Below are 16052 nucleotides of genomic sequence, written 5' to 3' on the forward strand. Positions count from 1 at the left end.
GATATGAAGATGAAATCTGACGCATAGTTTCAGTGTTAAAACTGATAAAATAATTGCTGTCTGTGGTTCTATATGGGCTGTGGCAATAATTTTGAAAAAAAATAGTTCGCAGCAACATATGGAAAAAAAAGAACTATGAACTAGTTCATTTTTGGAACTGTGAACTTAGTTCAAAATTTTGAAGTATGAACTATAAACTGAACTAGTTCATTTTAAAATTTATGAACTGAACTTTGAACTAGTTCATGTAGAAAGTGAACTTTCCCAACACTGCAAACCAGCAGATTCTCTTTAAACCTACATTAGATACTCAAATGTTTTCCATCTCTCAGAATGTATTGACACCTCTCACTGATTTGTTTATCAGAAGGTCTTCAGAAAATAATCCGACAGTTAAACTGGAATATTTAGTTTATGTCTAAGGTTTTCCCTTTAGGGTTTCACTTACTGTGATGTTAATAATTAGTCACTGATTCTATAATATATCACATACATAGATCACCAAAATCAAGCAACCAATAATTGTAGCAAGTATGATGTTAACACATACAAGACAGAAAATGTAGAAATCAAAACTAGGGAATGGTCACCATTTATAACTGGATCAATGATCTGGGGAAAAGAAAAGTGTGAAAAAAATGATTCTATATTCCTCTGTATGAACAGTTGTCAGACTTGAAATTGGCTGCTGTGTGAAATCAGAAAACAAGCCTTCAGTAGTCCAGAGAGGCCCAAACTGATGTTAATATTTCATAATGAGGTTAGACCTGTGCTTTGGGTGACACGTTCCCATATAAGAACATTCAAAAATGTATTAATTAGTCTGGGTCTCAAGATGAACAACAAGTGTATTCAGCTCAGGTCCCTGCAGGACACCAGCAGCAGCATGTCTGATGAGTCTGGGGCCCAGAGGGACGGCTCATTTGGGCCATTTGTCACTTTTTGTACAACAAATTGTAAAGATGTGAACCAGTTTGTCCTTGTTGCATTTGGAGTAAGATCATTTAAATGATCCTGCAGGATGGATGGAGCACAGGGTTAATTACTGTACTTTCCAGCGTGGCTTATGTAATGAAGTAATTGCCTTGCCCTGGAAGGGACTGTCACCCCCGGCATTCAGGCTTCACAGCCCTCAGAACCTTATATGAATAATTGCTGATGAAGAAGTGGGGCCATGAATGCATAATGTTGTACTATTTATCCTCAGTGTTACTTTGCCGCATGTCTTACGAGTAAAACTTTAATGCTTGGTTTTCAAATACACTTTCATTGATGGGTGGTGACTATTGGTCTTTAGAGAGCCTGTCAGTGGTTAACAGTTCCTTAACCCCCACAGACACATGTATGCTATTAAGTGAACACAGATGTTAACAAAGTGACATAAAGCTTCAGGCTGTGACAGACGCAAACACACGTTTGATTTGTGGCCCTTAGAGACCAAAATATTCATTACGCCACAAAATATGAAAGTGTTAAGAGTTACAAACAACACCATGATTAGTTTGGATAAATATAGCCAAAAGTTTGCGGCTGCCCAGACCTTGCACTTGTGTGTGATTGTTGAACGTGGGCATTCATCTGCTGCTGTTGCAGCCTCAACATTTCCTCCACACCTCTGAATAATTTTGTTCACTAATTCACAGTTATTTGGTTATTTGGTTCAGCTCATTGATGACTTGATCACACAGTTGTAGATGTAACTGTGTAGGTGGGATCAAGAATGGGACTGTCATCTTACTAGCATAGCATGCTAGCTACATCTATGAAACATTTCTGAAAAAAAAAATAAGATAAAATGATCAACGGCCAAAATATCCATTAGGAAATATGCCAAATACATAAATAAATGCATTAATAGCATAACATAATGTAGGCCTACCTTTTTACCTTAGAATGAAATGGTAATGTTGATGCTACTCTGACCCTAGAAACCAGAAATAACAAATAGAATGTCCACTTTGTAGCTAGAGGGACAAAATACCAAATCCTGGGGGCCCAGATAGCTCAGTTGGTAGAGCGGGCGCCCATATGTAGAGGTTTATTCCTCGACGCAGAGGGCCCGACCTGCGGCCCTTTGCTGCATGTCATTCCCCCTCTCTCTACCCTTCCATGTCTTCAGCTGTCCTATCAATAAAAGGCCTAAAATGCCCAAAAGATAATCTTTAAAATACACAATTTGCTCTCTGAGCACCGCTAGGTAGGGCACAGAGCAAAGTGCCGAGAGCAAAGTGCAGCACAGGTAAACTTCATCAAGGGTTGCAAGGAAGCTATTTCCCATTGCTAGGTAACGACATGCTATCTCATTGGTTGTGCTTTTCTAAAGGTCAGAGACACCTAGCCAGAGTAACCCCACAGTCATATTAGCTACAAGAGACAGAGACAAAGCGACAGGCTACCATTCATTTTGAACGGGAGTGGCCGTTTGCCAGCGACAAGTGACAAGCTCGCCACTGCCACGAGCAAGGCGGGCCAAAATAGACAAGAAGTCTATTTTATGCAAATGCTGAGCGATGCGACAAAGCGACTGCCAATCGGAGTGAAGGCAGCATGAGGGCAGCGTGACGTAGGTCAGTGGCTCGAGTCGAAGAAAATAATTCAAGATGGCGGAAAACGCTTCAGGACATCGTATTTCTGTATATATCGGATATGTTTGGCATTTTATCTCATACATTTTGTTACTTTTATCGAGAAATAAATACTTTTAAATCCAAAAACATTGTTCTTGTGACTTAACAATACCTCTGAAGTAACTTTTAAGATGTGCTTGAAGGTAGCACCGGAGAATTTCTGTTTACTGTTGCCAAGCAACCAGGAGTAGGCTAGGCACGCCCAGGAGCGCCCGCAAGCGAGTGCATGTCGCTCTCTTTTGTAGCTAATGTGACTGTTGGGTAAAGCGGAAAATCCGAGCGGTGTGCGCAACGCCAGGCGTAGCGCAGCACATAGTTGAGCGGCACCGCTCTCCCCACAGGAAATCATTGGAACGGCCGGCAAAGCGGTTTTGCTGCCTATCATGTGTAGGTAGCTATATGTTATGAATGATATTAAAGTGTTCCAGCAGGTAACACTGTCCTGTTAACTGTCTTGATTTCTTGGAGGATTGACGAGTTTGATTCTGTGCGTGGTGCTCTATGTCTCTGTGTCTGTCCTGTGAGACAGAGCTCAGCCCGTCCCAGCGTGCAAGGAACTCAGCCTCAAACTTCTTAAAGATCCAGTGCTGTGACATGGAACTTTTAACAGTCTGCCAAAGTCTTCCCAGCTTTAGCTTGTACTACTTGTACTGCATTACAGCTGGCAGTGCTGTGTGCAAGGCTCAATGGCTTTGGCACAGTTGGGGGGCACACAAAAACAAGCAGGTAAATGTACAGGTACAGCAGCAAAGACACAAAAAGTAACACAAGTCTTTCACTGTACACTCACCACACACACACACACACACACACACACACACACACACACACACACACACACACACACACACACACACACACAAGGTTAGCTGAATGAGTTGACCGTTCCGCCACTGGGTTGCAATTAGCCAGCCTGTAATGAGCTGTGGGACTCCCATCATGCACTCTGCTATAGGAAGGAGAGCAAAGCAGAGCAAACTGAACCTTTCCATCATTTCAACAACACTTTACTTGAAGTGGTGTTTTTAGTGCATTATAAACACATTGTGATTGAATGGGAATTATTATTAATGATAATAGATGAAACAGAATGTGTAAGCACACAGCTATATAGTTAATGGCCTGAAAACTATTGTATGTGAATGTGAATGTGAATGCTGATTTTAATGTGAAGCCTTCTTCAATATTGTACTAACTAAAGGTCTATCTGAAATCCACATTTGTTGGCATTACAAAACCAGAAAATATGTAATGTAATATGTATGTATGATGTGTTAAAAACTTACAGCAGCATGAAGACTGTTGCTATGAAATAAACAGTGTGTGAATTTTGAGCATAAGAGGATGGTGCAGGACTTTATTTAAGAATGGAACTATACCATTGCTGGATCACAGCAGCACAATTGTTCCAGCTCCAACATATGTTATGAAGTATTGTGGTGTAATGCTTCTGTACAGTTTACAAAGTATGTACGTAATACACTTAATTGGAATTGAAAGCACCATCATTACCAGGAATTCTCCACCTGTGACCGTCTAAACCATCTTTGTGTGTCAAGTTACAGCCATGAGGTCGGAGGTTTGAATCCCCCAGTCTCCCAAGGAATCCTATGCATATTGTAGGATTTCTGCAGTGCACAATTTACAATCAGTGTGCACTGGTTAAGAAAGTAAGGTTTGGACGTAAAGATGGTGGGTGGATTCGCTGCAAATATAGCTCTCAAGCTAAAGAGTAACATCATTGTGTTTAACTGTCTGAGTGAACCCAGTAAAGAGAGATGTGTTAATTGTAAAATAAATAAATTATGGACAAATGACTAAAAGTATAAAATTGTATTGCCTCATAAATACAAGATCATATGAGAGAAATATGAAACCAACAAGTAGAATAACGAATTCTATTTGTGTGTGTGTGTGTGTGTGTGTGTGTGTGTGTGTGTGTGTGTGTGTGTGTGTGTGTGTGTGTGTGTTTGTGTGTGTGTGTGTGTGTACTAGTGAGTTGTGCATGAGCTCACAAAGCAACACAGTTAACACACACACCAGTGGACATATATACAGTAGCTGGTGATAATCACACAAGGTGACTCTTGCGATGGATCAGCATCGCCATTGGCAACAACATCACTACTGTATGTGTGTGTGTGTGTGTGTGTGTGTGTGTGTGTGTGTGTTGTCTCCCAGGGGGATTTGTTGAGATTCATGTGGCTGTAAAGGCAAAAAGTGATTTGCTCCGCTGCTGTAACAGAGTACTATCTGTGTTCAATAGAGACAGAGGGTGGAGAGACTACTGGAATAACAGACAGAGAGAGAGAGAGAGAGAGAGAGAGAGAGAGAGAGAGAGAGAGAGAGAGAGAGAAGAGAGAGAGAGAGAGGAGAAGGTAGCTAACCTCAGCTCTGCCATCAGGCTTTTTTTAAGAATCATTTTTTAGTTTTATTCTTGCCTTTATTAGACTCATGTTGTCGAATGTTAACAACAAAATAATCATTATATACAGTATATGTTACAATGACAAGGTGCTCATATTTTGCTGTAGATTTCCTTGCTGTAGATGCAAACAAGATGTCTTGTATGGTATGAGGAGGGGATCAGCATTGAGTTGGACACAAACACAACACCCTCCTGTTAATTCTCTGTTAGCAAATTACCTCCATGGTAGTTCCAACGTTTCAGAGATGGTTTGTACAAGTTTAATATGGTTTCACATTTGAAATCACACTAATGTCACATATAATATAAAAAGTAATATTTTAAGTTTGCAGTTGGTCCAATCCTATTCAAACAAAGAGGCTGGCTGTTTTACTTGTCCTGTGGTGGACGGTCTGAGGGATGGTGACATTAACTATGGCTAAAAATCTGTACCAATGCTGCAGTAATCTACTCCTTCAAAAAAAAAAATGGGCATTATTGCATTGAAAAAAAACAGTGAAAACTGTAAATGATCCATAATCATTCTACATATTACCACAGTGTGCAAAGTGTGTGGGTCCATGTAGATGTCTTTACTTACAGGTGGCGGGTTTGTTACAGTTGTGTCCGTGTCTGAAGTACTGTGGGTTCTCTATGACGGGGATCCTGGTCATCCCAATCACCACGGCGTCTGGCCCGCCATCCAGCGTACAGGGGCTGATAATCCCATGGTTGACATGATGAAGGGGGCTTGCAGAGTCTTCCTCCCCGCTAATCACTGCTACTGGTCCTAAAAAGACAGAGCAACAGACTGAACACCCGTCGGTGAAACAAGAGCCCAAACTAGAGGAAACTATCTAAGTAGCTTAATATTTATAATTCTGGAACAATTTCTTCAAACAAATCCTTGTTTGTATTTGAAGAAGAGGGATGGAAGGGCAATGAAGAGAAGGAATGGGATGGGTAGGGAAGAAGAATCTTAGTTTGGGAATGACAGTCAATCAGTTGCAATATTATCATTCAGCAAATAGGCATCCGTCAGTGCATCATGCGTTCTCTGATGCAGTCAGTGAGTCTGAAGGGCTGCTGGGTAGTTAGGCATCTATTCCATCAATCAGCCAGTCAACTAGTCCAGATCATACTTGGATCCCACTAGATGTTTGTATCATTATAAGATTTGAATCAGAATGCAAAAACAGATGATAAATCCTCTATAGAGATCTAAAATTTTCCATTTTACATATCAAAGCAAATAATTAGACCCTCCATGACAGTCAGTAGATTAATCCCCAAATGCAGGAGATGACTCCATGATGTAAAGACCTAAAGACCAACAACGGGCCCTAGATCCAATGATGAACAGCTCTTGTGTTCCAGGCCTCATCCCAACTGCAACACCCCAGAGAAAGTCATGTCTTTACGCCTTCTAGATATTCTGGAAAACATCATTGATGAACTCAACAAACTGATATTCTGCAGACAACCCTCGTCAGACAGTCAGTTCATGTCACAGCCGACATTAGATGTGATTAGACTCAAGTGAGTGTGCTACTGCGACTTTATGTCAGTGTTCATTTCACACCACTGAGCACAGCGGACAAGGCTTTGTTCAGTTGTGTTGATTTTAACAGGGTGGGTCAGAGGGGGTCAGAGGAGGGGTTAAAGAAAGTTTGAAAAAGCTAAATAAGTATGGCGTACAGGCAGAAAAAGGCAGTTCAGTGGGGCAGAGGACAGGTATTAGAGATACAGGCTTCCTTAATAGAAAAAAGCACAATGATTATTATTATCTTGTCAATAAGAAGGATGGCTAAAATGATGAATATCAGAATGGAGAAAGCTTTAACGTCATCTCAGTGACACACACACACACACACACACTCATAAAAAATGAACATCTGAGCTCATTTTTGACCTCAATAAACAGAAGACCATTGCCAGGCAATTGTTTTTGACCAAGAAACAGTCAAATGAATGTATCAAGTGGCCGGGTTGTTCTACATGTAGAACGTGTAGAACATATGTTTACAATACAAACGTTACAAACATGCCTCGGCCAGGAGCTCAGCTGATCACAGAAAACCAACAGGAAATGTCAAGAGTGCCGATACTGAAGGATAAAAACAGACCCAAACATTTAACACAGTCATAATTCAACCCGGTCTCATAACCATCAACAATTGATTTATTGTGCATAAGGCTCCTACTTTATTTAATGGTCAGTATAGATTATTAGAGGTTTATGGGATTGATTTGGAATCTACTCACACATGCAGAGCATCTCTGACTGTAATGCCAAAGTAATACATAGACCTTGAGCTAACCTGTTCTCCATGTTTTCTGTTCACATGTTCTGCTCTGCATGTTTATTAATCCTCATTAGCGTCTTCTTGTTGCAATGTATAAATACATCCCCTATTCAATGTCCTCCCGGGCTGTTATCGGTTCTGGGGTTCTGCTGCAGCACTTGAATTGTCCACATGGGAATCCTAACCATAGTATCATTATTGGACTGTGTAGACTGTGTGCTGTATATTACAGGGAGTCCAACACACCAGCTGAGAACCACTGATGTGGACTTGTCAGTACTCTCTGCTGGAAGCGAACACATCAGCCTCTAGTTAATACGACTGACACGGCCAACCTTCACAGCTGACAGAAAACAAGGAGACATCAACCTATGAAAGCATGGATAAAAGGATGACGTAAGGAATGAAAGGAGGGAAGGTGACAGGATGATCTCGGCAGCGATGCAACACATGAAAAGACAGCACCTATCAGGTTTATGAGTCAGCTACAGACTTTATACCTAGGCAGAGAGATTCCTTACCTTGAATTAAAAAATAAGTTTGCATTTACAACAGAAACGCCAAACGCAAGTATCTTTGTGGGCGGATCTCGGGCGCTGTTGCTATTATACCGGCGGGATAAATGACTCTTGCGCCCGACGCACCAATCAGAGCGTCATCTCTCATTCCCTTTAAGAGCAGGCGCGCTTGTTCCATGGTGGATTGCTATTATGACGGCGGATTTGCCTGGCGCACGCCAGCGGGAGGTGTCCGGGATGCGGCAAAGTAATAAATGCCTGTCTTGGCCGGGTGGCGATGTTGTTGCGGCCTCTTGGGCGCATCTCCTCAAGTCTGGAGAGGATTGCTGCAGCCATGGAGCGTGGGCCTCCAAACGCACCACCTGCACCTGTTGTGCCCCTTCCTCCTCCCCCCCACTCCATCTCCATCTCCGTCCACCCGCTCCACTAGGAGCGCATCGCACATTACTCCCGGACCAGATTCCGCCGTAGTTCAACATCATGTCTCCTTAAGTCCTCTAATATTTCCTCATTTATGTCATCAACACATCCATGATTCATGGAAATGTTGTGTAAAACAAAACAAGCCACAAAGTATGCTGCGACTTTTTGAGGACTGAACTGTAAAGTGCCTCCTGATCTATCCAACACATGAAGCGCATTTTCAGTAATATTTTTCTTTGTAATTATGTATGGTTTTCAAAAATGGGAACTGCTGTAGATGAGAGAAGTGTATGCGCGTTGTGCACACACTACATTATGGCCAAGCATTCGTCCCTAAAATAGCATCTGAATAACGCGCTACTGACTTTAGACTAGGTTTTTCCTGGTCAGTGGTGGAATTGTTTTCTGAAACTGCAAAATAGGACCACATAACGTTTGCACCGGAATACGCCTCATCTTTTCGCTGAACCGCCCCCGGGAGCACAAATACATTCCCTAATTTACCGACGTGCGTCTGTGGAGGGAAAAGTCCGCTGTGCGTCGGGTGCAAAATAGGAATGATACATGCGTCGGTGTACAAAGGTAATTGCGCTGAGTGCAAGATAGGGCCCCCAGACTCAAACATGGCCTTAACTTGAGACTGTCCTCCCCTAAAAAAGGCTGACATGAGTTTGTTCAAACAGCAATTACAACCTATATTTAGGTTTATAGATATAGAGGGCCCGTGCCCTCTAGTGGTTGCAGTTCACAACGTTAACGACGTGTTTAAAACTGCGACCGTACCCTTCTCCCGACTGTTACCTCCTCTGGTTTAGATATGAGGATGTATTTCCTGGCACGGCTAGGATCACTAATTTATGAAACACTCCTTTGCGTCATTTTAGAGGGTAAGAATAAGAGACCTATATTGTTGTATGGTTTCGAGAACTGGCTGCATAACTTACACTTTAGTAAGCTAACAGTCACTACAATACACCACCAAGCTTCCAGCACTACCTACCTCAGTAGGCAATGCATTCTCATGAACGGGTTCAGCCTGCACAGGGATGTGCAAAGGTATTGTGCTGGACCACTTCCTGTTCTGACCAAAAAAAAGAGTCCTGTGGCCAGTAGGGGTTATAAAGTGTGTTACAAACCAGAATACAAAACAGAAAACAAACAATACTGTAATACTGGAGGTACAAGTCTAAATTTTAGCCGTAGGAGGGTGCTAGATAAAAGGTCACGAGTCATGAAAAGGTATAGTTCAACATTTTAGGAAATACGCTTATTTGCTATATTTTGTCAAGAATTAGCTTCAACATGTTACTCCTGGTACAAATGTGTGTGTAGCATACAGATGAATCTAATGATATGCAGTCTGTGAGTTAGTGAGCTTTGGAGCTGTCGGCAGGTATATTATTATTATATTAGATGTATTAGGTGTACCAGCATTTGTTATTGCCAAATGAACATATGTTTGATATAAATATGCAAGCTTGCATATTCCTTTTTTTTTTTTTACATAATTTCCAGCTCAGGTTTGTAGCAGCTTTTTCCTCCGCAGGGACTCTCAGTTCTGGACGTCTGCTGAAGGACACTTGAAAAGAACGTGAGTATTGACGGATATGTTGGCTTCTGCAGGGCTCACACTCTGACCTTTGTCAGTTGCTGCACAACATATGCTAATATTTTGGCCACGGGTCAGCCAAGCTGACATGTAGGCTGAATGGCCAGCTGGTAATGGATGAGCAAGGACTCAGAGTGAGTGACAGAGAGACATGGGGGAATAGAGAGGGGTACAAGATAAAGGGTGTCAGAAAGTGCGAGCTAGACAGATTTCATGGAGCACGAGGTCAGAGGTTGAGTGATGTTAGTGGACCAATGGGCAGCCAGACAGAGGAAGTGAACATAAAGCTTTCAGTAGTCTGACAGCCAGCATACATGGAGCTGGCCTTGGATTTCAGACCCAAAAGTTCTTCTAGTCTAAAGAAACTGAACACGGAGCATGTTCGCATTATAAGATGACCAACTAGGTTCTTACTTTGTGCTTTAAGGATCATGGTGGGCAGCAGCATTGATAGCCAGAAGTCATGGACCCTGTTGCGTTCTACTGCCATTGCCAATACAATGGCAGTGGAGACCCATTAGTACACATATTTGTTTGTTATTCATTATCTCACCTTGCCTGTCTGACCTCAGATCCATTTACACACACTGATCTCCTATCTCCTCTCTCTTTTCATCTGTGGGCAAATGCTTGTTACTAACTTATCTTTATGCCTTGTTAGCCTTATGTTTTCTCGCCCCGCAGTTTTCCCTGGATTAGGGCGGCACATAAATCATGGTTGCAGCTGTCACCGTGGTCCTGCAAGGCGCCCTGTAACGCCTTGCTATACCCTGCTATGCCCTGCTGCACCGTGCAGTGCCCTGCTACGTCCAGCTACGCCCTGCCACGTCATGCTATGTCCTGCTATACCCTGCAGTGCCCTGCTACGCCATGAACTACTACAACAACTACTATTTCTAGTCATAGTTCCATTATCTTCATTGTGACCATAATTGCCACTGTTCATCATGTCCCCAACCGACACTGGCAGACAACAGCCCACCAAGAGCCTGGGTCTGTCTGAGGTTTCTCCCTAAAAGGAAGTTTTACTCACCACTCAAGGTTTCTGCCTAAAAGGGAATGTTTCCTCGCCACTGTCGCACGAAATGCTTGCTCTTTGGGAAATTACTGGAATTATTGGTTCTTTGTAAATTATAGAGTGTGGTCCCGACCTACTCTATCTGTAAAGTGTCTTGAGATAACTCTTGTTATGATTTGATACTATAAATAAAATTGAAATTGAATTGAATTTAGGCTTCTTCCACTTCCAGATTTCATATTTTAGTTTTATGTCTCCAGCATGGCAGTGAGTGTTGAAGTCACATCCAGCACTGGATGCATTAAAGACTTTTGCTTGTGTAATTACAGTAAAGACAGCACACATTATGGTGAACACGTGTTCGATTTTTACTTCAAGCTCATAATAATAGAAAAGCATTACTTTTAACAGGGGGTCTTTGATGAACACTGAACTACAATTTATGAACATGTTAATCATTTTATGCAACAGTGGGGCATGATAATTTCACAATAACTGAACGTAAACACTGTTGAAACACAACCCCCAAACATTTCAAATGATGTAATTGCGTGTGCCTCTGAATGGAAGTGACACAATCCTCTGAGAGTGCAACCGCCCTGCAGTGATGCAGTAAGCACTGAAAATGGAACTCTTCAAGGGCATCTGTACCCAATTACTTGTAATTTTACTGGAACACAGAGACCCTAATGGCTTATGGGAACTACCAGGGAATCCACTTGTAGAATAAACTAGATGCCCTTAGGTCATGGCAATTCATGCTTTAGTTTACAACACGACCACCCCTCCATTTTCCTTAGTGCCCAATTGGCGCCACAGTCTTTCAATCACACTTTATTACTCACATTAATCTAAAAGGCATCCAGTAAGAATACCTGCTTCTCACTGGCTCACAGAACAGTCTGACAGACTTTATTACCTCAATAAATCATCTGATCAGCTGTAAGCGTCGCTCTTCCAGTTCTGAGTGTCGGAGCATCCAAGATCTTTCTCTGGAAGTCTTTCTGAATCAAACTAAATGTTCACAGAGCAGCATGCATCACAAAGTATAAGGGCCATCCTGCTTTTGTTAATGCTATAGGGCTATGGTATTAAATGCAGAATTTAGAAGAACACAATTAACATTTTGTTGTTGACAGTGTGGACAATAGATTGAAACTTAAACCTGCCGGATGTTTTGATGAGTTTGGTGACTTCCTGCCTTTATGACAAAGGTGCAAGTGTGTTTATTGTTAACAGTCACAAGTTGTACTGATTATAAAATAACTAACTAGTGCCTGTCTGTCCTGTTTTATGATTATTTTTTTTTATGAATCATGAACTAAATTAATTAATGATTAATAATTAATGAATTAAAAATGTGTTTTTGCATCAGACGTGAATCCTACTTTGTGCTTCGGTAACACATTATTAACTTGGGCCAGGAGCCAGAAGGTGTCAAATTGACTTCCTTCAGCACAGTTTATCTGGGGCCATCTGTGTGTTTTGAATTTGAAAGGGGTGATAGAATGCAAAACTGATTTTACCCTGTCATAGTTGAATAACGACAGTTCGGTGGGTAAATAGGACATACATAGAAGCTCAAAATCCCACTGACACCCCTTTACTATGAAAATCTCATATTTTGAAACTGCCGCTGAAAACGGGCGAATCTCAACAAAGCTGGAAGTTGACGTCAACCTCCCAAGACCTGTAACTTTGTCACGCCCATGGGTGCATTAAGAGAACGATCAAGCCCCAACATTTACATTTACACAACTGACCTGAGATCAGGTAGTCTTCTGAATCTAGGTCGCGCAGATCTCTGCTATTCCATTACAAAATTCACTTCTGAAATTTTTATGCGAGAAATCAACTATGTAAAGCTCAAATATGGGCCGCTTTACGAAAATGGATGGCTAATTGCAAATTTTGTCCGACTGTGTGTCGGAGTTCAGCGGCCGGTGCTGCCTGGGTTGTTGCCTCGCCGCCTGGCCTGCCTTCCTTCACAGACCCCGGCCTGCCTTTCTTCACAGACCCCGGCCTGCTATGAGGTACTTGGAGCTCCGTCACGGCTGGCAGCCCACAGCACTTCATACCCGCGCAAAGTCACCATCTGTTGGGCTGAAGGACAACCAAACGCCGCTGCTCTGACAGAGCTCCAGGGCCTGCAACTCCCCTCTTCCTGCTAGCTAAATGCCCGGTGTATGTGAGTGAGAGCGCGGTCAGCGAGCTTGTTACGCCAGAAATCTCTTACCACAGTTCCAGTTAATCGTTTAATGTGTGTAATTATAATTATGCTTGTCCGTCTCATCGATAGAGCCTGCGGCTGGATGTAGCTCTATCAATGAGAGCTAGCTAGCCTCCTCTTAGAATTCCTCTGAAATTCACAAATATTCATTAACTTGAAATCGGACACCGTTGTTAGCTTTATAAGACATTTAGCTAGATGTTGTATACATGGCGTGACGAAATTCAAACTGCAAATATACTCGAATTACGCCGAAAATAAAGCTGACTATCCGTGATTTGTAGCTACACAGGTAGCTAGGATTGAAGGGACAGTTGCAGCTAACGAAAGCCGTAATCTTCACAAATATTTTTAATTTGAAATCGGACACCGTTGTTAGCGTTATAAGACATTTGGCTAGATGTTGTATATGTGGCGTTACGAAATTCAAACTGTAAATATACTCGAATTACGTTGAAAATGAAGCTAACTATCTGTGATTTGTAGCTACAAATAAGGGCTACATCCAGCCGCAGGCTCCATCAATGAGACTCGCGGACAAGCAGCGTTTATTTCCCCAATCGTTTGTTTAAATAACTCAACACATTATAATTACACACATTCAACGATTAACTGGAAGTGTGGTAAGAGATTGCTGGCGTAACAAGCTCGCTGACCGCGCTCTCGCTCACATACACGGGCCATTTAGCTAGCAGGAAGAGGGGAGTTGCAAGCCCTGGAGCTCTGTCAGGGCAGCAGCGTTTGGTTGTCCATTAGCGCAAAAAAACAGTGACTTTGCGCGGGTATGGAGTGCTGTGGGCTGCCGTGACGGAGCTCCAAGTACCTCATAGCAGGCCGGAGTCTGTGAAGGAAGGCAGGCCTGGCGGCGAGGTAGCAACACAGGCAGCACCGGCCGCTGAACTCCGACACACAGTCTTACCAAATTTGCAATTTGCAATAAATTTTCGTAAAATGGCCCATATTTGAGCTTTATATAGTTGATTTCTCGCTAAAAAAAAGTCTCAGAAGTGAACTTAATAAGGACATAGCCCGATAAACAATGTAGAACTTTGCAGTGTCTGAAATATGAGACCTGCTGTCGAGTCTCCCATGTGTTTCTATGTAGTTTGCTCAAACCAATCAGCGCGTAGCTCATTCTGAATATTCATGAGCATACCATATTTGGAAGAAAAGCTCTTGTTCCAAAAAGAGCCATATTCACAGGGTAGTTAAGGGCCTAATAAAATAGCATTCGGGCAATTTTCAGCCCAACCAATGTTACATACCCTATTAGGAGACCTTAAGGAACAGTGTAAAATACCCTATATAATCATTCTATCACTCCTTTGAATATGCTTTTGATTTGAAACAAAATAACTAAATCCATAAAACGTCTGTGCCTGCCATGGTTTAGTCCCGTCCTTTGCAGGAACCCAGTTTAGATGTAAAGCCCAATCTGTTTGATCCATTACAGTGATTAGGTCTGCAGTTAACCTGGACCACAGTCAGAGCCAGCACCTTCTCTACCGCTAACCAACAGTGGACAATTAATCACGAGTAGACGGAGTGTGTCTTCTGTGTAGCAAAAGTGTTATAGTAAATTTAAAAAGACTAATTCAAATGGTGTTTAAATTAAAGAGATGCCATATTTAATTAAATGAGTGAATTAATATGGTCCATCCATCCATCCATCTTCGTCCGCTTATCCGTTGTCGGGTCGCGGGGGGAGCAGCTCCAGCAGGGGACCCCAAACTTCCCTTTCCCGAGCCACATTAACCAGCTCCGACTGGGGGATCCCGAGGCATTCCCAGGCCAGGTTGGAGATATAATCCCTCCACCTAGTCCTGGGTCTTCCCCAAGGCCTCCTCCCAGCTGGACGTGCCTGGAACACCTCCCTAGGGAGGCGCCCAGGGGGCATCCTTACCAGATGCCCGAACCACCTCAACTGGCTCCTTTCGACGCGAAGGAGCAGCGGCTCTACTCCTAGTTCCTCACGGATGACTGAGCTTCTCACCCTATCTCTAAGGGAGACGCCAGCCACCCTCCTGAGGAAACCCATTTCGGCCGCTTGCACCCTGGATCTCGTTCTTTCGGTCATGACCCAGCCTTCATGACCATAGGTGAGGGTAGGAACGAAAACTGACCGGTAGATCGAGAGCTTTGCCTTCTGGCTCAGTTCTCTTTTCGTCACAACGGTGCGATAAATTGAGTGTAATACCGCAACCGCTGATTCTCCGACCAATCTCCCGCTCCATTGTCCCCTCACTCGCGAACAAAAATGTGGTGTTGTTTGTTATTCAGTTTATTAGCTTCAGCTTCAGCAACCTTCCACAGTATGACCTATTCACTTGTTAGAATGCTAGCAGTTTAGTATCAGAATACATAATGGGGAAAAAAAACGTTATTCTGTTGTTCCGCTTTTGACTCACACAAAACAAGCCACAACAAAGAGTAGCCACTGTACCATCCAATGTAGCCCCACCCAGCATCCACCTTTACTGTGCCAGTTTGTGGAGTAACTGGGCACTGAAACATCTCTGAGTGAGGACCAGCTGCGACTACTTCAAAAACACATCCTCAATCTGAAGGTCTCAAACCTAAATTTGGCTCCAACTAAGATAGCAGTCCAGGAATACACACATGGATACACAGGGGACGGCTGAGTGTGTAAATTGATAGCACATAAATTATGGTTTCTAATTACTTCACCTTTCACATCTGCCAGTGTCCCTGGAGGGGTGAGGCCTGAGCTCCCAGCAGACTCACAGCCTCTCTTAGCCTTTATTTGCTCTGTCTAACCCCCTTCACTCAACCTACCTCTCTCCCTACCTCTCTCCCGCTCCCTCTCCCTCTCCCTCTCCTTCTCCCTCTCCCTCTCTCCCTCCCTGTCTGCACTCAAGCTATTTCTCGTCTTCCTCCCTACGCTACGTGTCTT

The 16052-nt window shown here is 42.9% G+C and overlaps 1 protein-coding gene across 3 annotated transcripts in view; it reads right to left on the reverse strand.

The window, feature by feature from the left end:
- ntrk3a (neurotrophic tyrosine kinase, receptor, type 3a) overlaps positions 1 to 16052 on the reverse strand; it is a 143140-nt gene that overhangs the window by 22656 nt on the left and 104432 nt on the right. For all 3 annotated transcript variants that reach the window (XM_039809718.1, XM_039809717.1, XM_039809716.1), the window contains one exon: positions 5636 to 5824. In XM_039809718.1, coding sequence (XP_039665652.1) covers positions 5636 to 5824 — 189 coding nt within the window. The remainder of the gene's footprint in view (positions 1 to 5635; positions 5825 to 16052) is intronic.

Source organism: Perca fluviatilis, chromosome 8 (genome assembly GCF_010015445.1).
Source record: "Perca fluviatilis chromosome 8, GENO_Pfluv_1.0, whole genome shotgun sequence".
Classification (NCBI taxonomy): Eukaryota; Metazoa; Chordata; class Actinopteri; order Perciformes; family Percidae; genus Perca; species Perca fluviatilis.